The following is a 23,467-nucleotide window of genomic DNA, read 5'->3' as shown; positions in this document are numbered from 1 at the left end:
AAACTGAATTTGAAAGGAGTAAGATATTTCTATGTCACAGTGATGCACTAAAGTCACCCTTTAATTACCAACGATAGGTTGGCACAATTCCTTTTCTTTTTGTTTGCACATAACTCTTCTAACTCTTCAACGTCACCACTTTCCATTAACACTATTACAACAAATATCTTCTTGAAAATCAAAGAAAGCTTGTGAGCTGCTTTTCTGATGTTAAGATAGTCATTAGGAAAAAGAGATCCCGGAAACTCCAAAATATGCTCATAAAGCCTTCATTGACATTTCATAATGAAAAGTTGATAAGCTGCAGCTAATACATTTTGAGCCTGTGTCCATTATAAATGCATTGAGGCTGATATAAATATAGCTAAGTGGAATAACTGCATTTCAATTACTATTTAGAGTGCATTTCTTAAAGGCCCTTTAAGCTCACTGACCTGCTGATGGGCCAGTGAGCCAACACAGCAAACTCCTGCTGTGCAACCAATATCAGTGTATTTCCTCAGGATAAGGCACTTAGTATCAACACTGCTTTTCAGGGATACTTAAAAAAACACAATTAAAATGCATTAAACAATAGTAACAGATGCAGAGTCTGTTGGTACTAGACCAGATTTCAGTTTACATATGAAAGCCTGCAGACTACTTTGCTCCCTTGTACACCTATCTAACCGGTTAGATAGTGACACTATAATACTGCAGGCTTTTCAAACCCATAGAGCTTTATTGAGGAGACCAAATTTTCCTTTTTACATTTTACATAAAATGATGTATAAACAAGACATCTGGAATATTTCTATCTTATGGAATAAATGCAGTAGAAAACGTGGAGTCCTGATTTATATTTCACTCAGTGTAAAATTATAAGGCTTCATTTAACAGTTGAAGCTGATAGAGAATATATATGATACTGTCAGAAAGTGTGAAATAGGATGATTTTAATAACGTGTGACTTACTAACGTACCGTACATAGTATGTTAAGGTTTTTAAGGTAGGATAAAATGGCAACCAGTGGTATAAAATAGGAAATGTTAGATTGTTTAAAGTGTGCATCTAAGGGTTAAACCTAAAAGACATCAAGGCAGAGCCATTCAGCTTTCCATCCTGCCTTCCGGATCTCACTGGTACACAAACCCTGGGAAGATAATTCAACTCTGACAGTGAAGTATCCTCCTCAGACCTGCAGAAATACATCCTCAGACACACACACGCACGTGCACACACACAAATCGTATGCCGTTTGTGGGTTTTAAGAGGGTATCATTAAGGCTTTTGGGGAGCTCGTAGTAACGTAACAGTTGGACTGTAATCAACCCTGGAGAGAATGCTCAAAGCACAAGAAAATATAACAACCTGGCTCTGTCTGAAAAACAGCTTTACAACATTTCTATTAATGGCTAACCCGAAGTCATGCTCTTTAGTTGAAACTGTGAGTATTCTCTTCTTGTTTTTTAAGTCTAAATTGGCACACTGTTCCTGGATCGTTCATCTCCTGAAAGCCGTCTTACTGTAATCAGTACGCAGGAGGATGTGCCAGGCAGCTGTTATTCAAATGTCACAAGCATGTTGAGAAATAGAAAACACCTTGAGTGTGATTACATGTTGTTACCGCAGATGAATGTGTCTTAAAGAGGCAATTTATTGCTCAATTTCATTTTAACTAACTCTAAGGCAAAAACCATTAATAGCTCCAGAGGAAACCACGCAGGATTTGACTCGAGCAATTATACCCTTTTTTTATGATCAACTGAGGAAATAAGCTAGTGCAAGCGCAGTTTGAGTTTTTTCACTCTGCCTCTCTGAATGTCTACAAAGTGTTTCTGTTAGACTGAGCCACAGAATCTTTAGCATACAGGGAAAACACTCTCAATCAAATCTAATGTTTATCCGGAGCATCTGAAAGCTTAATTTTGGAGAACTTACTAGAAAAAAGAAAATCATTTCATTTCTGCACGATTCTTTAATTTAAAATTATCATTGTGAAATTGAGTCAATTGAAACAGGTGTAAGCTGCTTGTAAAAGCATGAAAACATTGTTTTTTTTTTAATGAAAATATCTTGAAACCAGACACCGACGATGTCTGTTTGCATCTACTCCGAGTGAATTAACCTTAAATACAATAATAGCTCAAAACATGCTTCTTCAGATTCACATTCAGTGCACACCCATTATGGCATTTTGGTTGTTACGTTCCTTCTCGCAGCCATTTCCCATACTGACTCTCTCAGAGTGATGCCTCAGATCTTTGAAGAAGCTCGACCATTTCCACATATTAATACTTATTTTCTATAATGAACCCAAAACTGCTGAGGATATTCAACTTGACATCAGATTGAGCATATTTTAATGCTACTCAATTATTAACTATGCAATGGGAAATGGGGTTGTTGAGTAAAAACCTCATATTTTGGGAATTGTAATGCTTATACTTAAAAAGGAGCTGCAATGTATTACATTTTTCACATTGTGATTTTTCTGGATTGTATTGCACTGTACATAATCTGTTGCAGTTTCATTGCATGCAGTCTGCTTGATTCTACTGTCAATGTATGAACTATGCAGCATGTGTGACCATGCAAACAGCATGTTGCTAGTCAACGTCAAACAGAATGTATGTAAAAACATGTATGCATGGATGAATGAGTGAATTCTGTATTCTATGTTATGAGCTCATGTGCATGGATGAGCAACACATATGAATGAGTATATGAATGAACCAGATTTATTAAATCAAAAGGTCAAGTCCTCTCTCTACCCTCTTTTTTTTTTTTAATAAACTGGGCCCCCAACTGAATTTATTTATATGTTTCTACAGTATAAGAGCTGGTTAAATCCTCCAGATGGATTGAAACTTCAGTGTTTTCTTTCCTTTAAAAAACAAAAGAGAGGCGGTACTGTACAGTCGGCAATAGATGATTCAACGCTTTTTGTTTCAGTTCATCTGGTTTTAGCAAAAACACATTTCACATCATTTGTTTTGGGAAAATTAAACTATTGAGCCAACAAAAAAATAATACCTGCATGCTGATGTTATTAAGAATTAATGAATGGGTCAAGATGGATTATAAACAAATCTAATTATTTTTCACTCATTTTGGAAAATATTTTTTAAGGATAAAGGTTGATCATTTTAAGGAGCTACTGTCACAAAAATCAGAGAATGTTGGACCCAAGTGCAGAGACAGCCCGGCAAAAGTAAGCTTCGAGGATTTAATACAATAATCCATACAAACAAAATGTGTCAAGGAAACAGCAGACAAGGTAATCCAAAGTGTAGTAGCAGTCAAAAACAAGAATCACAGAAAACAACAACACTGAGACAACCCAGACAAACCAGACAAACTGGGCAGACTAACACACAGAACTCCAAAACAGAACATTGACCTGACAACAAACAAAGGAAACACAGGGACTAAATACAAGCAGTAACGAGGAAACAAGAGACAGATGACATGAGCACTCAGTAACAGGTGAAACAAATCAGGGTGGGGCAGACAATCAAAAAAGGCGGGAACACACAAAGCAGGAAGTAAAACAAGACATGACAAGGGAGAAAAACAGACTACCAAAATAAAACAGGAAACAGAACAAATACACAATCATAACAGCTACAGCTTTAGACAAAATCTAATTAAATGAATAAAACCAAATATGCTAATGAGTGCTCTGTCATAAAGACTTGTATCTTTTTTTCTATTTTACCACTAGGAGTCGTTCAGATCCTGTATGGGCTTTAATTTAACTATTTGGATTGCGAATATATCTTTTGTACCACCCTGATGTTTATCTCTAGCATTTACTTTATACAATCTGATATACATATATAAAGTGTTTCTACACACCGTCATACATAATGATGCCTAGTTTTATCAGATATTCTCTTAGCACTGTGGGGGTGTCTGTTAGTGTCTTTTTACCTTACAATATTTTCCACTGAGTTCAAGTAAAGGCAGTCTTCAAAGGAAAATGGATGTATTATTTTCTGCATGCTAATTTGTATCCTCACAGCCTGGTCTCACAGAATTCTGTGAAATGATTGCCACAAAGTGTAGCCAGGCAGCTAGCGTTTGCTTATTTTTATTGTACATATAGTGTGGTGTTTTGCTTTTGTTTGTGTTTTTGCTTGCCTGGCAGACGCTGAAGACTCCTAACACACCTGAGGCACATCTCCTAATCAGGGGAGATGCTGGGTTTGCACGAGGACGGTCTCCTAACACACCGGTACCGCATCTCCTAATTAGGTGAGCTAGGAGCCATGCCTACATAGGTGTTGTGGGGCAGAGAACGGGAGGAGTTGGAGAAGGAGTTGTGGAGGAGACCTGAGGTGGTGTGGAGCTAGTGGTGGTCAGGATCCGCAGCAAGATGACGTACAGTGGCTGGCTTGGACGGGGGAGCTGGACCGAAGACAGGACCTGAGGTGGTGCTGGTCTAGATGGCGGTCGAGACCTGCGGTCGGTACCTGCGGAGACGCCTTTTTGGGGGTGCAGGATGGTGCGCAGTGAGACGTGCGATCGACAGCGGAGCTGGACCCAGGATAAAGGGACAGGCTGTCAGACAGCAAGGAGTACGCCTGGCCACCGCATTACGTGGTGGTGGCACGGAATGTGTGAAAATTCCGTGTGGCCACCACTGAAAACAATGCAAATGTAAAGTCAATGAGAAGATGACGTAGCATTAGGAGAGACTACGGTAACGAGTAGTATGAAAGCCTGAAAATCCACGAAGGGAGGTTGGTTGGGTCAAACACAGGACTTTCACCCAGGAGACCGGGGATCGTGTCTCACGTGTCACGTTTCCTAAACCCAACCGTAACCATCCTGTTCTTTTCCTAAACCCAACCAACCCGTTGTCCCGCATGTCATGGAAATGTAAGCCCACCCACGACCTTTTCCTTAACTTAAGGGGCTGTGTTCATTTCACAGAATTCTTCCATGGGCCCATCACGGAATTTTCGGCGATCCGTGTTCATTTCACAGAATTCTTCCATGGGCCCATCACAGATTTTTTTGCGATTCCGTGAAACTGCCACAGATTTTGAGTTAAGGGGCCGTGTTCATTTCATGGAATTCTGTGAGATCAGGTTGATCCTCATCATCATTGTAAACCTGATAATGACCTCAAATGATACCTTCCGATTTACGGATTCAGTTCCTCTGTCACTGCAGAGTGTTACTGCCAAAAACAAAACGAATATAAAACTGGCTTTCACACTTCTATCTAAGCTGATATAGAACTCAAATTGCTGTTATGAAGCTGTGCATAATGTATTTACCAGGTTTTCAAAGTGGCCCACCTTTTTACTTTTTCATTGCTTTTGTACACTTTTGTTTTGCACTGAAGTCTGAGGCCTGTTTATCCTCTGTTCAAGATTTATACATTTCTATTATTCACGTCCCTGATGAGGCTACATGATCCCATTAGCTTCAAACACGGGCAGGCCACGTGAGGTGCCAGCGACAAGCTGTCTGTGAGGAACTCTTTATGCTCGGGACAGTGAGCCTCTGTTTCCCCTCATTTATGGCAGTATATCATCAGCTGACCTGCAAACCATCACTGCACTTATTTAAATAAATGTCATTTGGTTATGTTAACAAAGGCACATGTCTACTGCACACGTCTGTCTGGTCCCGGGTGATTATCGTAAACTGTAACTGAAACTAAATAAGCAGTGAAAAATATTGTCGTGAACTAAAACTAAATGAAAACGATATCCTTTAAGGAAAAACTCAAACTAGCTAACTCTGAAAACTAACTAAAAGTTAAACTAAAATGAAATTTAAAGGTCAAAACTAAAATGTAATAAAAACTCATTCGAAACTAATGTAACCTTGGTCTGGACATGAATGTGAATGTTTTTAATCAGTGGGTAACAATACGTAAACTAGTTCTGAATTCAGGGTCATAGCTACCACTGAGGTCATGATTCCTATTTTATTTATATATTTTAATGAATATTTAGTAAATGGACTGCATTTATATAGTGCTTTTATCCAACGTGCTTTTCAGTTTTTATTCATACGCGCACGCACGCACGCACGCACGCACGCATGCACGCACGCACACACACACACACACTGTTGTATTTAGTAGTGGAAGTTTACATTATACAAATAAAAAAATTTATACATGGTGGGTATTGAGCTGATTGCAGTGTTTTTTGATTCAATATGTTTGAATTTGACAAAGGTTGGGCTAATAAAAGATAAATAAAGATTTGAATTGTCTTTTCTCCCCAGAATTTCATTCCTGACAATGTGAAGAAGGCTTTGAAACAGGCTTTAGACATTCATATTGGGAGATAAAATTGAAAGAGAACAGTTAACTAATAATCATTTTTTTAAAAGTATTGACAGATTCAAGGCTTTGATTGATTGATTGTTTTTATTTGATTATTTCAGTAAAACCCACATAACACTGCACTGCAGTCATTACATACATAAAAAAATCACAGAGGACAAAAACAAAATAAAGCCGAAGGCTTGTTTCCAGTTTCAGGGTCCTGGTGTAGTGCATGCTGGCTCACACTGTCACACTGTTTTGGTTTACTAGGACACTTGAATATAATGGAGCCATTGTTAATTAGTAATTACTGTGAAGAAATGCTCCTGTGGGTCGTATTACAGCAACCTATATCATTGTATGGTTTGGAGGACTTGTTGCATCTACCGTATGTTGGTTTTCCCTTCTAAAGTAATTTCTTAACCACTTCAAAGAATTTTAACTTTCAGATTCATTAAGAAAACAAGTACAACCACTTCTTGTTCTTGACTCACCAAAGCACATTGCCTTTGAATGCTACTTCATCCGTCTCGCTCGTCTGCTCTGATGAATTCAGCCGCTGCATGACTCAGTTAACTCAGGAATGAAACAAAAAAAAACAATCCCGGCTCACCTGACGCACAGTAGCTGTGAGTTCACAAAGTCCCACGTCACTCGGTAGCCTGATATAGACAAGGCACAAAGGCGTGGATGAAACCCGAGCTCGCAAGCCTCCATTCTGTTGCCATGACGACAGCAGCCGTTTCCAGTGCCTCGGTGAGAACAAAACAGAAAGAGCTCAGAGGACATGTGGCCAGAGGCTCCACCCACTGGGGGAATTATCAGATCTAACCTGGCAACATAGCAACCTGGCAGCCCAAAATTAATATAATCAACCTTTTCAGCTGGGAACATGAAATTGGGTGGTCTTCCTCTCTCTTGCCTACTCATTAATTTCCATCCCTGTCTTTTGTGGCCTTTTCACAGTGTGCAGATGGATGCGGTTCAGGGCATGTTGCTATTGCTGGCAGGTGAAGAAGCAGGTTGGGCAGGTTGGTTCCCTGAATGCAACTCTGTTGAACCCTCCTCCCACCTTCCCTGCTTGTCTCTCCGGGATGACTGCTGATTCACTCTCACATGCTGGCCACTCAGTGAAGAGAGTTTGGTGCCAGTGCACCTGTTCTCATCTGATAGAGCCTTTAAGAATAAGGTAAGGATTTATGGAGGAAGGATTTAATTCTGTCTTTGTCTTCTTTAAGGTTCTCAGGAAATATGTGATGGATGATTTATTTTTTTTGGTCTAAATATGTTTAATAAGATTTGATTCGCTGTTATATTTTCAAGTTAAACTAAAATGTTTATTGTAATTTGGTCATACTTGGCAGTTTTCTCAACACTGCTTTATGTTTTGAAAGGGGTAAAAAAAGTCTCACAAACAGAAATGCTTTTGTGCTTAATGTGAGAGGGAAAAGAGTTTGTTGCCGGGTGCCAAAACATCACAAAAGGAAGTGACATACATACTGTAGGGCCTTAAATAACCTAAACATACAATGCAGTTACACAATATAAACTCAAAAGTATGAGCCCTAATGACTTGTGAACTTGGTGCAAGTGGTTTTAAGAAGTATTTTGATCATTTACATAAATAACTATTAAAAATCTCACTAAAGGAATACTACATTAAAAGTTAAAGCACTGCATTCAGTAAATATATACATGTATGAAAAGTACTATTATTTATTCAGAATGGCCTCGGTCAGTGTTATATTATTATATTTTTTTAATCATTGGTCGAGGTGGAGCTAATTTTAACTGCTTCATATTGTATGCTGTGGGGTAGTTTAATCTACAATCATTGTTTAAACTGATCATATGTTTTATCTGTTAATTCATAATCCAAAAAAAAGTAACTAAGGCTGCTAAATACACTTAGTGATGTAAAAAGGATTATACTTCTACCTGAAATTTAGTGGAGTAGAGGTATGAAGAAGCATAATGTAAAAGTACCTCAAAATTGTACGGTATTTCAGTAAATGTTCTTAGCTACTTTCAACTCCTGCTTGGGATTTTGTCTAAACAGAAACTGAGGTTGTATGAGGCAGGAAATGTACAACGTAAATGACGATATAGGTGTTTGATTTGAGTGATTTGAAACATAAATGTCAGGTCATTAGTGTCTGTGTGTGGGTTGAAGGAGTTCAGCGTGTTTACAGTGTATTTGTTTTAAAAGGAACAATCTCAAAGATCTTTGTTTCTTTCTCTTTAGCTGCACCTATGGTGATTAGCGATAATTGCGGGTGTGTTTTTGGATCTCACTTCCCAGAGATCCAAACAGTGTCACCTGTGTGACAGAGACCGAAAAAATATGTATGGCGCTTCACACACACAAGTGAGTTGAAGAGGGAGTCTGTTGCGTTAACTCCACCAACCACTGCCCGTTAATGGAGAACCCGTCCCTAACTGTGCTTGTTTCCCAGGAATGTCGCCCAGTTGGTAATACTACAAATGCAGGGGCTTTCATCAGTGGGCCATAGGCTCAATCACCATTGTGTTATCTCATTTGGCGATAGATACGTTCTTAACAGACATTTACTTGAATGAAAGTCTTCAGGACTATTACTTTAAGTCCATGTGTGTTTGTGTTTTTATGTGGGACTGGATCTCTGTACATTTACAGCTGAGAGAGCTGTTGAGGTGATAGCTGGTACAGACTCTGACAGACTAGCAGAGTGGGAACTCTTTTCAAATGACGGCTTCTCTGAGTGCGAAAGGTTGGAGGTAAACGTCAACCACAGCGGCGCAGAGACTCTTTGGTGGGATGCTGACAGCCAAATAGCCTCTCAGCGGGTCGGGCAGTTTGCTTCTGTTATTACTAAAAACAGGTGGAAAGTTGTTCCACACAGCTATGTCCAATGTGATGACAGAGGTGAGGCTATTTTGATTATGGATAGGAAGTGACACGTTGAGTTTACACAAAACAGGAATTGCTGGCTTGAAATTCAATAGCCAACATATACACCATACACACAGACAATAGCAGTCAACATTCGTCTCTGGCAGATGTAAATCAGAACAGGTCCCGCAACATTTTTGAGATTAAAGATCAGAGTCATTAATTATTGTTTGATCTTTGCGCGATCTTAAATCTTGTCTCCACTGACCATGAAGGCTACACAGTACACATTAAGACAAACCATTGGCTCTGCTGAGCGGCCTGTTATACTAGTTGTCTGGTACTATATAAACTCGTCATATTTACAGAGTGCATTATAGGATTCACACTTCAACATGCTGTGCTACTGTAGTTAAACAAACATGTTAATAAGAACTTATCCTTATTTATTAACTCATTTATGACTATTTTTGACAGTTTATAGTCAAGACAGACAATGCGGGGAAAGAGAGGGGGATGTACTGTGTATCACTGAAAAGTAACAGATAAATTGGCACAGAATTCTTCATTTCCTAACTCCACATAGAAGGGTTACTGTACTAGTATTTGTAACATTTACACTTGTAAACATGTATATAGCCTTATTTATTACATTAATTCTGCAATACACATGATAATGAAGTGCTGAATTAGAACTGTAACACATTTATTACGCTTTATCAATTCAGAACAAAACACAGCACTGGAATCTGAAACTCAATTGATAATTTAAATTGTTGAATGTAGAATTAAGTCTCTACAAAGTGTAAGCTTTAGCTTCTGCTCACTATAAGTGGTGTACCCAACAGAACTTTAAACTCTATTATGTCTGGTGACAACAGGTGAGTCCAAAAATAACCATTGACTTGAGAGCGCCAAAGATGCTAAATAGCAATTTTTAACCAGGTTCACAAACGTTTGATCTCTAGCTGCAAATGAACTGGTCACTTTATTCCAGTTTATTATTTTCCCTGCTGTAGTGTTATAAACTCTAAATTGTAATTGTATCTTTTGGTGGATTGAGCCGTTTGATTGATCCTGCGTTCACACAGCAGGCTGCAACATCAACAACCCACAGGTTTTTTCCACAGAAGAGACGATAAACAAGCTTTTTGAGAAACAGAGCACAGAGGAACATTACTGGCTCATTTGCCATTGGCAGTCAATATAATTGCATCTTTTCATACTTATTTAAGAGCAGAAGTTTCATCTTTAGAAAGTAAAAGTGGCTTTTCAGAAAGCCCAACTTGTATTTAAAAGACTATGTATATAACGTTTGGCTGGATCACAGGGACCAGTAGCCTGGTTGACACCAGACCCTTCTCAGCTGTAACTGAGAGTGGGTCTGGGGAAGGTTCATTCACAGCCCATTTCCAAAGGGGCGTCACCAACGGACGTCGCTCAAATGCCTCTGGGCGCAATTGGATAGACCTTCAACCAATCAGACCAACGATCCGGGTGGCGTAGCAGCGACAGCGGCATCAACGGGTTGCTGCGCTTCGTTGGCCGTCATGTTGAATGTAAACAAAAGGCTGCTTGCCGTCGCTGCGCTATCGTCATCGTGTAAAGGCCGCCTCACCGGTTGTGATTGGTGCCACGATTTGGAAAAATTGGAAATGGGCTTAAATGGGCTCTTGGCCAGACTGACTTGCAGAGCAAATCTCAAATTTGCCGCAAGTTCATCATGGTTTTCCCAGGCTAAGGGACCAGCCTTGGGACTTTAAAACTCTGTCGCTCTGTTGCTCTGTCACGAAGTGATGAAGTTCCACCATTGGTCAAAGTGAGTGTGATGACGTGAGTGTTGGTGCTTCCCCATCAAAATGTATAGGCTTTTAACTCTATCGCCCATCAATCAGCTGATTAACTTCCTCAACCACCTCAATACATGGTTGTTGTTGTTGTTGTAGTCGTTTTAATGCACAGGTTTAGCAGCACGGGCAGAGTAGGCTACATGCAGATGAATGGCTGTGTCACGTGATATGCTACTTCAGTACACAACAAACAACTATTACTGGGGCCACTACAAATGAAAATGTTATCTATTTAATCTATATTCACATTATATACACCACCGACTGTTGCGGTAACAATGTATTTTAATTTTGGTGGTACCCTCGTTGAATCATTAAAATCTGTTATGACAGGTAAAATCAGAAATGTGAAATCCCCAGATTGGCATGTTCAAATCTCTGCTGCTGCAGGCCACGATATTACGCTCTATATACACAGCCTGTTGCAATGCTTATGACAAGAAGCAGCTCAGAACAAAGCAACCGATCCAAATAGCGAGTGACAGAGTGCCCTATGGGGAATAACTAGAGCTGCAGTCATTTGTGTATTGAAGTGAAGCCAAAGGGAGAACACATAGCTCGCAGGGCACCTGTTTAAATTAACCTTTCATAAAGATCTCATTGGAGATTGTGTTTAGACCATGTTGCAATGTGGTTGCTTGCTGTGTGTGTGTTGAAATTCTACCACAAGCTCCAGATGTAGCAGTAAGGGGATGTCATGTTCACGAACTTAAGGCCCATGTTTACTGTTCTATCAACTGAGCAGTTCCCTGAAAGACGGGAGGTGGGACAGGATTAGTGGTTCAAGGATTTTCATCATGACTTGTGTCAGTGCAGCTGACCTGATCTGTTAAAGCAGGTGACTTTGTGCCTCTGGAAAATGGGAACAACCAGATATGTCTTGTTGCACACTGAGTCTTTCTATTTGGTCACGGAGAGTTTGAAGGCTGTGATAAACACAAGTTTAATATATACTGCTGCTTCCTGAGGGTGTTTATCCTGGACAAGTGGTAAACAGACTCCTCAGTCGCTTTTAGTTTTCATTTGAAATAAAGATGCATTTATGTCCAGCATCTAATCTCTTTAAATTTGGACTCAGAATTAGAGATTCATATATTTATATTATGAAACTGTTACCATGGGCGTGGCTTTGGAGGAATGCCAAACAAACCCTAACAGTGAAAGCATCTTTGAATGGTTATAGATTAGCCCACCATATGTTAAATGCAGAGTTATTATCATATTTATTGTTCTCATCAAATAAATCTTCATCTGTGTATTTTGCGATAGTTTCTCTGTGCTGATACTTAAAGTTCTTTTGACATATCATTCAAAAAAAGCATATTCTCAACATACAGTGATGTAGAGTTGGGTGATATGGTTGAAATAAATATAACAATGATAATAACACAATATAATGAGAACATTTTTCCTGTTTGAATGTTGCAATGGCAGATGTATGCAAACTCACATTAGAAATTGACAAAACACTATCCACTCAAGTTCCACTTGCTTACATGTTTGGGAGCTTTCAACCATATCACATAGTCTTCATTAGCAGATGCAGTTTGCTCAGTTGCCTTAGAACTGTAGATGTTCAAACTTACTATGATTTTGAACACTTTTATGACTTATTGAGACCTTGACGGAAACAGCGGTTTACAAAACAATTTGAAATAGATAAAAACCATCAACCTTTTAATCTCAACCTTTATTGACAAGATGCCTGAAAAGTGGTCCGTATAATGTTTGAACATCTACAGTTCCCTGACAACAGAACTATTAGATTTCACGGAGAGACCCAAACACAGACTCAGACTCATAACATCAAAATAAACTCTACACACGAGTAAAACAAAAATCCAAATTCAAATAATGAAACAAGTTTTTGTTTTTTATTGACAATCTGCTGGAAATGAATTAAGACAACAACATTTTGAAAAATGATAACACAATCATGTAGTAAAATCACCATCATAAGATTCCACTGAAAGTTGAAAAAACAATAATATTCCTTTTCCAATATGATCTGTATTAATTAGTGAGCACTCACATCTGAAGTACTATCACAATGTTCAATCTGAACCTTAGGCACTTTCAAAACAACAATGGATTATATTTATTTCAAGAAATGAAATAATGTCTAATGTTCTCTCTTTTGTTTCAGAGTAAAACCAAAAAGAGGGAAATGGAACTGTATTTAAAAATCACAGCAGGCCTCCTTCTGCTTATCCAGGCCTTTCACCTGGCATCGCTCCAAGATTCAACCGACTCTCCGGGGCGGACAATTGATAAAAGCTGGCTCCGTGTTGGCTTACTCAAAAATACAACTGGAAACCAAAACGCTGCAGTTACTGAAGAGGAGACAGAGTTTGATCAGGCACCTGATGCAAATGCTATGGAGTCAAGTAATGAATTCAGCAGTGGGATAGCATCTGACTCCATGACAGTAAATGGTGAAGGCGAGGAAAATGTGGCCGGCCAAGATAAGGGTGCAAATGAAACATCTGATAATCTGACTGCTGTCAATACCATGGAGGATCTCACAAGTCCCAGAAATGTTACAACTGATCAACCTAATTTGCCAGACGCCACCATTTCTCCAGCTAATACCACTTCACAAACCAGTCTCACAAACTCAAGTCAGCTCAACATTACAGGAGCTGAGGAAGAATTTAATGACTCGACCATGACCCCTCAAAACTCCACAACTCATCTTAGCGCACCAAACGCCACCAGCTTTTCAGATAACTCCAATCGCACCGATTTGCAGACAACCACCTTGCCTCCAGAGAGAAATGTTACTCAAGAATCCACAACGAAACCCGACACAGATACAGGGTTAACTAATGCTACCGGATCTACCAACACAACACCTATAACAACCACGATGAAGCCAGAGATAAAGAAGACCTCCACCACATTTACCACCACGTCTTCATCTACAACGGTGTTCCCATCCGACACCACAGAAATGAGCCCTGCGACTACAACTCCCGCTGCTCCAATCACACCTGAGAAGGCCAACAATACAGACAGAGATGCAGCCTTAAGGGGCAGCGCAGAAAGAGGTACTGCTGCCTTTCAGGTGTCACAGTATCTGGTGTACATTTCTGTGTCCAAACTGCTTTGTGTGTCTTCCTAGCAGCATGACATCACTTTATAGACAGATACCAGAAGAAAAAAAAAGCATGTGTATGAAATTCTAAGCCCTCCTGACTAATGTGTGTTAAGGTTTGAGCAAGAAAGCAACCAAACAGGCACAACACCCTTTACAGAGATCACCTTAAGTGACTTAAAGTAACTGTATCATTGCTCAAGAGCATATATTAATGTTGCTTTTGTCCACCCTTTCCCTGACCCACATTTACCTGCATCTATTTTCCCACTGGCAGAAGACATACTGCCCTTCTTTCAAAGGAAAAGGTTAGATTGGGTTTCAGGTGCTATCGATGTGGCGAGTGAGTGAAGGGGTCTATTACAACCACCTTTTTAGCAGGACAATGAACCCCTGTTTTAGTGGCAAAAGAATCTGAAAGAGGCGGCCAGAGACTGAGGTCAAAGATACTTTTGCTGCCTCTGTGCAGGGGCGTGAGACTAGTCTTTGGTGTCAACCACAAGATCAAGGAGATACTGTAGGACTGGAAAAGGCTGTTTGTCATATTGCAGTGCAAAGGTCATCTATATATCTATCGATGTACTCGAAAAATAACTTTTCCTGCATAATATATGCAGCTCACTACCATGTACACCATGGCAAGACGAAGAAAAAAGGGGCTTTTAGAGAGCTGGCGTGAGGTTGGGATTAAAATAAAACTTGGATAACACGGACAGATGTGACAGCAGGACATAACACTAACAGATGAGGGCAATAAACAGTGGGAAAACTAAAAAATTCTCCATAGTTACCATGACAGGCACAGCGTGTGCACACAAACTATATAAAAACACAGACGGTTGAGTACAGATAAACATAGTCTATAAATATGAGCAGAGGGAACTTTGCTGTCACTGTCATCAATAAACAAAATATATCCACCTACTCCAGCTGCTTGACCGAGGCACTTTATGACTCTTAAATTGTTTCATCAAAATACAAGAGTCTAGGGCCATGCTAGCAGCTCTGTGAGGCACAGCGATGCTATAAGGTGAATGCTAACATCAGCCTGCTAGTCATTACCGTCTTAGTTTACAGTAATGTGTTAGCATGCTAATATATGCATATTAGCACCAAACACAGTGATGCGTGATGGGAATGTCATTAGCTTTGCAGGTATTTGGACATAAACCAAAGTACAGTAGTAGTTGGTCTAATTCAAGTTTTGACCTGAACCGCTACATGAAAAGTCAGGGACTCACCAACATTATTACAATTCATGCTGAGAGGAACATACATGTCTGTACCAACATTCATGGCAATCCAGCCGACGGTTAAAAGAGGTGAAAAAATATAAAAAAAACTTGACTTACAGTAACCTCAACTATATTGGTGAGCCGACATTCAGAAGAGAGTGGAGTAAGATATATATCAGTACACACAGTATATAAATATATACTTCCACTCATATCTTATTTTGTCTACTTTCAAATGAAGGGGGATTGCGGCTAAAATTAAACACTGCCTGAAAAAATTTATCTTTTGGTTCAACTTGCCCCAGGTTAGGGGTAAATTGATCCCAGCAAGTGGGTACATTAAGTCATTTGTAGATAAACGGAGCCACTGAATTATTTATGTGTGAGTCCTGACAAAATACAACTGTAGTATTTCTATGTCAAAGGATATTGAAAACAATTCTGTCACTTTCAGAAACTGTGTTTTTTCCACTGCTGTTGCCGTGAACACAAACTGGGAAAAGTAGAAAATGTTCTTAACGTCAACAATTACATGTCTACTTCATCATGTCATACTTTTTTTTCTCACACCTGTACAGCTGTCATAATGTGAGAGCAAAGATGTGAATCGCTGCAGATGATTAGCTTACTGCTATATTTACATGTAAACAAGTGTAAGTGATCTTGAATCAGAAGTTGAATCAGTTGTGTCATTCAAATTCAAAAGTGATATTATAATGGGAGCTTAAGTAATGTTCAGTCACATTTCACCTTATTTAGATAATGAGCACAGCCTGCCGTCTTTAAATATTCAAATGTATTCAAGAAATGATCATGATTTTGCCTTGTTAATTGCATTAATTATCGCAGCGTAAATTTGACAACAGCTGACTAATTGGGATGTGTATCTATGCAGCGTACTGCCACTGGAAACACAATTGCAAAAACAAATTTCAGCTATAATTATCTGACAATATCCCTCAAAGACAGCAGTTGATATAAATCATTTAGTTGTTGACATATTTATTACTGTCTCCCACCCCCTCGACCCCTCATTCCTCCAATGAAGGTTTGGCAACGGAGACCAACAAGAGTAAAAGAAACGAAGCGTGGGGAGCTGTTCTGGGAACCGCGGTGGCTGTGGCCATTGTGGGACTGGTTGCCTACATCATCCTGAAGAAGAAACAGCAGAAGGGTTTCTCTCACACTAAACTGGTTGAGGAGTATCCTTCAGCCCCAGGTATGTCCCGACACCGCCTAATACAGCCAACCTTGTTATCATTTTAAAGGAAAATTCCACACTAGGACAGATGTAACACTGTTATCTGTGATTGCTTGATCAGGATTTAATTAGGGTTGCCAACTTGACCTGACATTTTCTAGTATTAAAAAAAACCCTCTGCTACAGTAGGTGGGCAGCAGAGTGCAAACTCTAAATATAATGCTAAAACATGTTTACATTATACACTGGTTTAACATTTTTGGGAAATAGTGTGATACATGAACCCCTGAAAAACAGCAGTTTTTATTGTCTACACTTAATTTTTAATGGATTGAAGAAACAAGATATAACGTATAGATATACATAAGATATAACTGCTGGCTGTAGTTTCATATTCAACATACAGGCATGAGTTGTACTGATATTCTCATCTAACTCTCAGCAAGAAAAGCAAAGTATTTCCCAAAATTTCAAACTTTTCCTTTTAGCCCTTGGTTCCTCCGCACCTCTCTTTCTTGGTCACACGAACACACTCTAAGTTAAGCTTAGCATGCAAAATGGGATCATGTACTATGACAGTTTGCAATTTGGCTAATTCTTGCCATGAAGAAGAAGACAGCATTTTCTTGTCACAGTTCCCCCTGCACGCCCTCGTTCTTAACCTTTCTGTTGAGGTCCAACTGAAATGAAACTGCATGTTTTATTTCCTGCTACAGCATTCAAGTCAGTTTGCAGGATAGATACTTACCTACATATTTTAGATGAGTTAGATTACAACCTAAGTGGTAGGTCCTTAGGAGCCTTTCCATGCATACCTTCTCAAACACTGGAGGAGCAGCAGGATGCCCTTCAATGTGAATTGAGCCTTGAAATACTTTTTTCCCTCATGATTCAAAAGCAATCTTCCAAAACAAAATGGAGGAAAGGCTCTGTTGCGGTACAAAGATTTTATACAATACAACTTTAACAATGTAGAGGGACACATCGCTAATCTAAAAAATTACAGTAACTACTATGAAGTGCACCAGTATGATGGAAACATGAGAAGATGCTTAAAAAAGTAACGATAAAAGGCTTAGAGAGCCTGCCACTTTGAATCGTATGCGTAATTATTTATTCATGTAGACATTATTAATCAATACCGCTGTCCTTGACCTGTAAGCTGCTGTAACCAGCAAGTTCTTTTAATATATTTTTTATTTTGTGTCAGCTCCTGTTGGCTAAACTGTTAGAGGCTTGATCCTCAAAGTACGGTGGCTGGCCAGGGCAAACGTGCTACAATGGCCCAAAACACTTCAATTAGGAGAAACGTGCTGCGAATACAGAAACGACGCAAAGTAAAAACACACAAACCTCTAAAACACATGCAACAGAAAAACGCTACAGTTACAGTCAACCTAACTAAAGTTCTCGAGGCCTCTAGTAAGAGTGCTGAGTGGAACAGCTAGAGAGAAAAGAGAGAGAGAGAGTTTGTTTGTTTTTGAAGTGGAAAGAAAAGTGGTGAAGGTCCGTCCACTTTTTTCTAATCTTAACCGTTTTCATGGCTAAACTTAACTGTCACATAGGCCTAACGGTGACCGGTCCAACCTGTTCTCACTCCGAACTCGTCCGAAAACGGATGTTTGGACATGGGCTGTCAGCGTCTGAAGCGATGAAAAAAGTGCCCTTCAGCGTGTTTGTATAACGTACCGGGGTGAGCAGCAGCTACACGGGGTTTAGCGAGTAGTATGTAAGGGCGAAATTCCACATAGGGAGGTTGGTTGGGGTGGCGCATGGGTCAAACACAGGACTTTCACCCAGGAGACCGGGGTTTGTGTCCCACCCGGCACGTTTCCTATAGGTGCTTTCTTCTTTAACCGTCCCGTTATTCCCACGTGTCACGGAAACGTAAGCCCACCCACGACCTTTTCCTTAACATAACTGCGTCAAAAGGGACGCCAATAGTCCCGACCAAGCACGTTTAGTTAAAGCACGTTATATGACGCTAAAGGAGACTTTTAGCGTCAATAACAATGACAAAGGCACCTGACCAAGCGTCCGTATTTTACGAGATGGGAGTGAGAATCTGTTGACCGGTCACTGGAATTTCTTAAGGTATCATACAAATTGTTGGTCATATGTTTTCTTATAATATCATACGGACCAGTTGATGAGAATAAGTTGCACACAGCACCTTCCATTCTTAGATCCCAAGCTTGGATAAGAAAAAAACCCTCCACAAAAAATACTTTAATGGGAAAATAAATGAGAGAAAGGGGTCCATTTGACCACGCTCACACCTTAGCCGTGTTATTTACAGTGATATCAACCTATGCTTCATTCTAACGAAGTCACGCTTCAATCAACCTGTCAAAAAATATGTTGGGATTTATTATTTTGTCCTCTCAGGAAATTGAGCGACCCTATCTCCGTGTTGCAGTTGTTATTTGGTAGTTAAGAGAACTCACTTCTTCGGTGTACCTACTTACCTTTAATCTGCCTTGTTTACGCTATCCTCTGCTATCGATTTCCTACATTTCCCCAAATGACTTTCTAAAAGCTCTATATATTGGGTGTGAACCTGTTGCATTCAGTACTTGTAGGTGCAGAAAACAACAACGACAGGAATGATGATGGTTTATTCAGGAATAGAGCTTTGTACGATTGATTTGTTTGAATGTTTGTTCAAAAATCAAGTCTCAGCAGGGAACCCTTGCTCTTTGGCTCTCAGGGTTTTCTTTCAACATAATGAAGCTTTAGAAACAATGATTTCAATGACAAAAATGTTTCATGTTAACCTGTCTGATTTCTAGTTATCAGATTAGACAACAACGAACCTTTGGACTTGAACTTTGGTGGTTTGGCCTATTACAACCCAGGACTCCAAGGGGACAACATCCAAATGACCAACTTTCCAGGACGCCGCTGAAACTGAAAAGACTCAAGACCAAATTCATGAACTCCTTTGAAAGAAAGTCGGCCAAATTGGCATCTGATAAACAGCCTATAGCGCTGAGTTTTGTAAATAAGACATTTGTTGATGGAAAGGCGTTTGTGAGATGTTGCATTGTGTTGAGTACATTTATTAAATTTAAATAGAGGGCTCACTGAAGGCAACTTATCTGAACTACACCGTAACAGCCAAAATTAACTACTGTCAGACATTTATTTATGTTGCCAAAGGGTATCAAATCAAATCTTTCCTAATGAAGAATATGCTTTGCAGTCAATGAATGATCTAAAAAATTTATATTTGTTTATAACTTTTGTTTTAATTTTGAATCAGTATGAATAGGAGCACACTCCTACAGCTAAAGAGAAGACACCAGAATGTGGCTCCTGCTGATGCAAAAAACATTTGTAGAACAAAAAGTGCTGTTGTTCTGCTGCCTAAACAACAGATGACACAGCTGGCCCAATGAGGCGTTTGTAACAAATTTCAGAAACCATGGTAAACAATAACATTATCCATATCAACAATCACCTGCTGTTATGGCAGAGGGAAGGCAATAAAAAGATACATTTAAACTGCGCTTGCAGGTATTCCACAACTGGCAGTCACAGCCAGAGTCTGACAATTGAACCGACAAACCGAAGACTTGAATTTGCTTTTCGACACCAGCGAGGGATGTGGAGAGAGGCTGGGTGCTGTTTTGTTATGGTTTTTGGTTGTTAAGATTTTGATATTCAGGAAGGGAGTCGTGTATTTGGTCTTACGCTGTAGCAACAACTATATCATCATAATATACTGCTTAAATCTTCTGACCTCCAGGTGTCCAAACAGAGATTTGAGTTTCTCATAGCGACAGTGTGCACCCTGGAGAGTTACATAATGCTTACCTGCCACATACTTAGAGCAAAATTAGAACGTACCTGATGTTTGGAAACTTTATTTTTTCATTGTTATTCTTTTTCTAAGTTTGCTTCAACTTTGAGTGACAACCTTCAGCAAGAAACGTCGTTTTTTTGACTGATACATTGTTGGGCAAGAAAGAATAAGCAGGGATTAACTACGCTCTCTCCTCTTTTTGTGTATCTAAAGCCTTTGTACAGTAAAATCAAATTCATAATTGTTTATTTTTATGTAACCTTTCTTAATGTACTTTGTTATATAACTCACTTTTATAACTGTATATGTAAAGAAAATACATCTTTCAGCTTCCTCGATCCTTTCAGTCGTCATTAGCTGAGCGAAGCCCACACTTGATCAATATCATCTCGACCTAAACAGCAGACGGCAGGTCTACTTCCTTCTTCGCTCTAATTTCATACATCAAATCAGCCAAGAAGCATTTTGTCTGACTGAGAGAGGAGTGTTAAAGAATCACTGATTACTGCAGAAACAATGCAGGACAGATGGATAATGGAAGACTTCTACATGGGTTACCACTGCTTGTAGAATGTAATGGAATTTGATGATGATGCCTTAATAAAAAACCAAACCCCAAATAAGTTTTTCTTCATTTTGTCATATCATATTAAACGCTCTCACGTGAGTTTGTATTTCCTTCGAAGATATTCTGACTGAAATGGTTCTTTTATTCATTAAACACACAAAAATATGCACACACCCTTTAGTATAAAGAACATATTTGGACAAGCTAGGGTTTTCTTTCATACATCAATAAAAACCTGCTCTGTTTTAATTAAGCACAACAATTTAGGATGTGATTGTTTGGCAGGGTGCTGTAATCAATTAACTGACGCAGAGCCCTTGCTAAGAAATGTGCATATCTCATTGGGGGGTATAGACAGGTTAATTCATACTTCCAGCAGAGCCAAATTAATTTGAATGAAATTAATCGATTGCTATCTAAATTAAGGCTATGTCAAATGTATTATTGGCTAAATTCAAATCCATTTTCTTCAAGCTAACTCGCTTGAAATGAGTTGAACCTATAAGCCTGTAATAACTCTTATATCTTTATCAGACCTCTACAACAATAAAATATTATGCCGAAATCCTGGGATGTTTAATGAATATGGGGCCTTTGCGTTAATGGAGGTTTAGAGACTCTCTGGGGGAATTACTAAAGTACAAACCACTGTACAAAGTTGGACTGTGAATACATCAATAACATGTTGTATTGTCTATGCTTGGCCAATGTAGGCCAGAAAGTGTTTTAGGGTGGATTCTTCCTTCAACAAGTCAAAAACACAGGAAAGGATTTAAACACAACTAGCAGCTAAACACTGCCCATGTAATGTATCAGTATGTAAAGCAAGAAAAACAGTTTGAATTTATTAGTTTGTCTGCCATGTTAGCACTTCCTACATTAGTGTTCCCCAGGATGAAGAGTCTTGAGTTCACTTATCTCTCTTCTTCTACTTAGGAAACATATCTAAGGACCTGGACATCATAGACAAATATTTACTAAACATTATCATTGTAGCAGGCTAAAAGGCAACTAGAATATCATATACATATTATAGTATTTTGGAAAAAGTGATACAAAAAGTCATAATCTAGTATCTCGAGAAAAAAAAAGTCATAGTATAGTATGTCGAAACAAGTGATAGAAAGTCATAGTATAAAAAAGTGATAAAAAAAAGTCATAGTATAGTATGCAAAAAAAAGGTTATACTATAGTATGGCAAAAAAAGTGATGAAAAAGTCCTAGTACAGTATGTCAAAAATAGTCATAGTATAGTATGTCAAAAAAAGTGATAAAAAAGTCTTAGTATACTATAAAAAATAATCAGTCTAGTATGTCGAAAAAAAGTGATTAAAAAGTCATGGTATAGTTTGTTGAAAAAAGTTATAAAAAAGTCATAGTATAGTATGCAAAAAAAAAGTTATACTATAGTATGGCGGAAAAAGTGATGAAAAGTCCTAGTACAGTATGTCAAAAATAGTCATAGTATAGTATGTCGAAAAAAGTGATTAAAAAGTCATATTATAGCATGTTGAAAAAAGTCATATTTTAATATGGCGAAAAAAGTGATAAAAAAGTCATAGTATAGTATGTCAAAAAAAGTTATAAAAAAGTCATAGTATGCTATAAAAAATAATCAGTCTAGTATGTCGAAAAAAAGTGATTAAAAAGTCATGGTATAGTTTGTCGAAAAAAAGTTATAAAAAAGGCATAAAATAGTATGTTGAAAAAAGTTATAAAAAGTCATAGTATGGTATATCAAAAAAAGTCATAGTTTGGATGTCAAAAATAGTCATAGTATAGTATGTCGAAAAAAGTGATAAAAAGTCGTAGTATAGTATGTCGAAAAAAGTGATAAAATGTCATAGTATAAAAAAGTGATAAAAAAGTCATATTATAGTATGTCAAAAATAGTGATAAAGAAGTCATAGTATAGTATCTTGAAAAAAAGTCATAGTATATGTCGAAAAAAGTGATAAAAAACTCATAGTATAGTATGTCAAAAAGAGTCACAGTATATTATGTCGAAAAAAGTGATAAAAAAAAAGTCATAGTATGGGATTATTTTCAACATACTATACTATGACCTATTTATAACTTTTTCGACACACTATACTATGACTTTTTTAAAACCTTTTTCAACGTACTATACTATGACTTTTTTATCACATTTTTGCCATACTATAATATTACTTAAAAAGTGGGCATCTCCACCTTTAATGGATAGGACAGCTCAGATATGAAAGGGGAGAAAAAGGGGGAAGATATGCAGGGACCGTCAGAAGTCGCCTCGAACCCTGGACGTCCTATGTCAAGGAAAAAAAAGCTCTATATATGTGCACTTGCTCTACCAACTGAGCTAACCGGCCACACTATGACTTTTTTTTTCCTCCCTTTTTTGACTTTTTTTCGACATACTATACAGTAACTTGTTTTGGCATTCTATAATATGACTGTTTTAAACATGTTATACTGACTTATAATGACGTTTTTATCACTTTTTTCGACATACTACACTATGAATTTTTATCACTTTTCTCAACATAAAAATATATACTGTGACTTTTTTTTTAAAGACT

General features: G+C 38.4%; 1 protein-coding gene across 1 annotated transcript; it reads left to right on the top strand.

Moving 5' to 3' along the window:
• Nucleotides 1-7,309: 7,309 nt before the first annotated feature.
• LOC144527421 (uncharacterized) lies at nucleotides 7,310-23,088 on the top strand. The gene is made up of 4 exons (XM_078265458.1): nucleotides 7,310-7,467; nucleotides 13,147-14,050; nucleotides 16,381-16,551; nucleotides 19,326-23,088. The coding sequence occupies exons 2-4, from the start codon at nucleotides 13,168-13,170 to the stop codon at nucleotides 19,439-19,441; spliced, it is 1,170 nt and encodes a 389-aa protein (XP_078121584.1). The 5' UTR covers nucleotides 7,310-7,467; nucleotides 13,147-13,167; the 3' UTR covers nucleotides 19,442-23,088.
• Nucleotides 23,089-23,467: the final 379 nt, after the last annotated feature.

Source organism: Sander vitreus, chromosome 1 (assembly GCF_031162955.1).
Source record: "Sander vitreus isolate 19-12246 chromosome 1, sanVit1, whole genome shotgun sequence".
Taxonomy (NCBI): Eukaryota; Metazoa; Chordata; class Actinopteri; order Perciformes; family Percidae; genus Sander; species Sander vitreus.
Note: the sequence above shows the minus strand (reverse complement) of the source record. Positions and strands in the feature narration are given on the sequence as shown.

Excerpts from the sequence above, each read along its gene's own strand:
- LOC144527421 (XM_078265458.1), top strand. The coding sequence starts at position 13,168 with ATGGAACTGTATTTAAAAATCACAGCAGGCCTCCTTCTGCTTATCCAG. Across the intron at positions 14,051-16,380 it reads AAGGGGCAGCGCAGAAAGAG|GTTTGGCAACGGAGACCAAC; the intron begins GTACTGCTGCCT and ends CCTCCAATGAAG. Across the intron at positions 16,552-19,325 it reads GGAGTATCCTTCAGCCCCAG|TTATCAGATTAGACAACAAC; the intron begins GTATGTCCCGAC and ends TCTGATTTCTAG.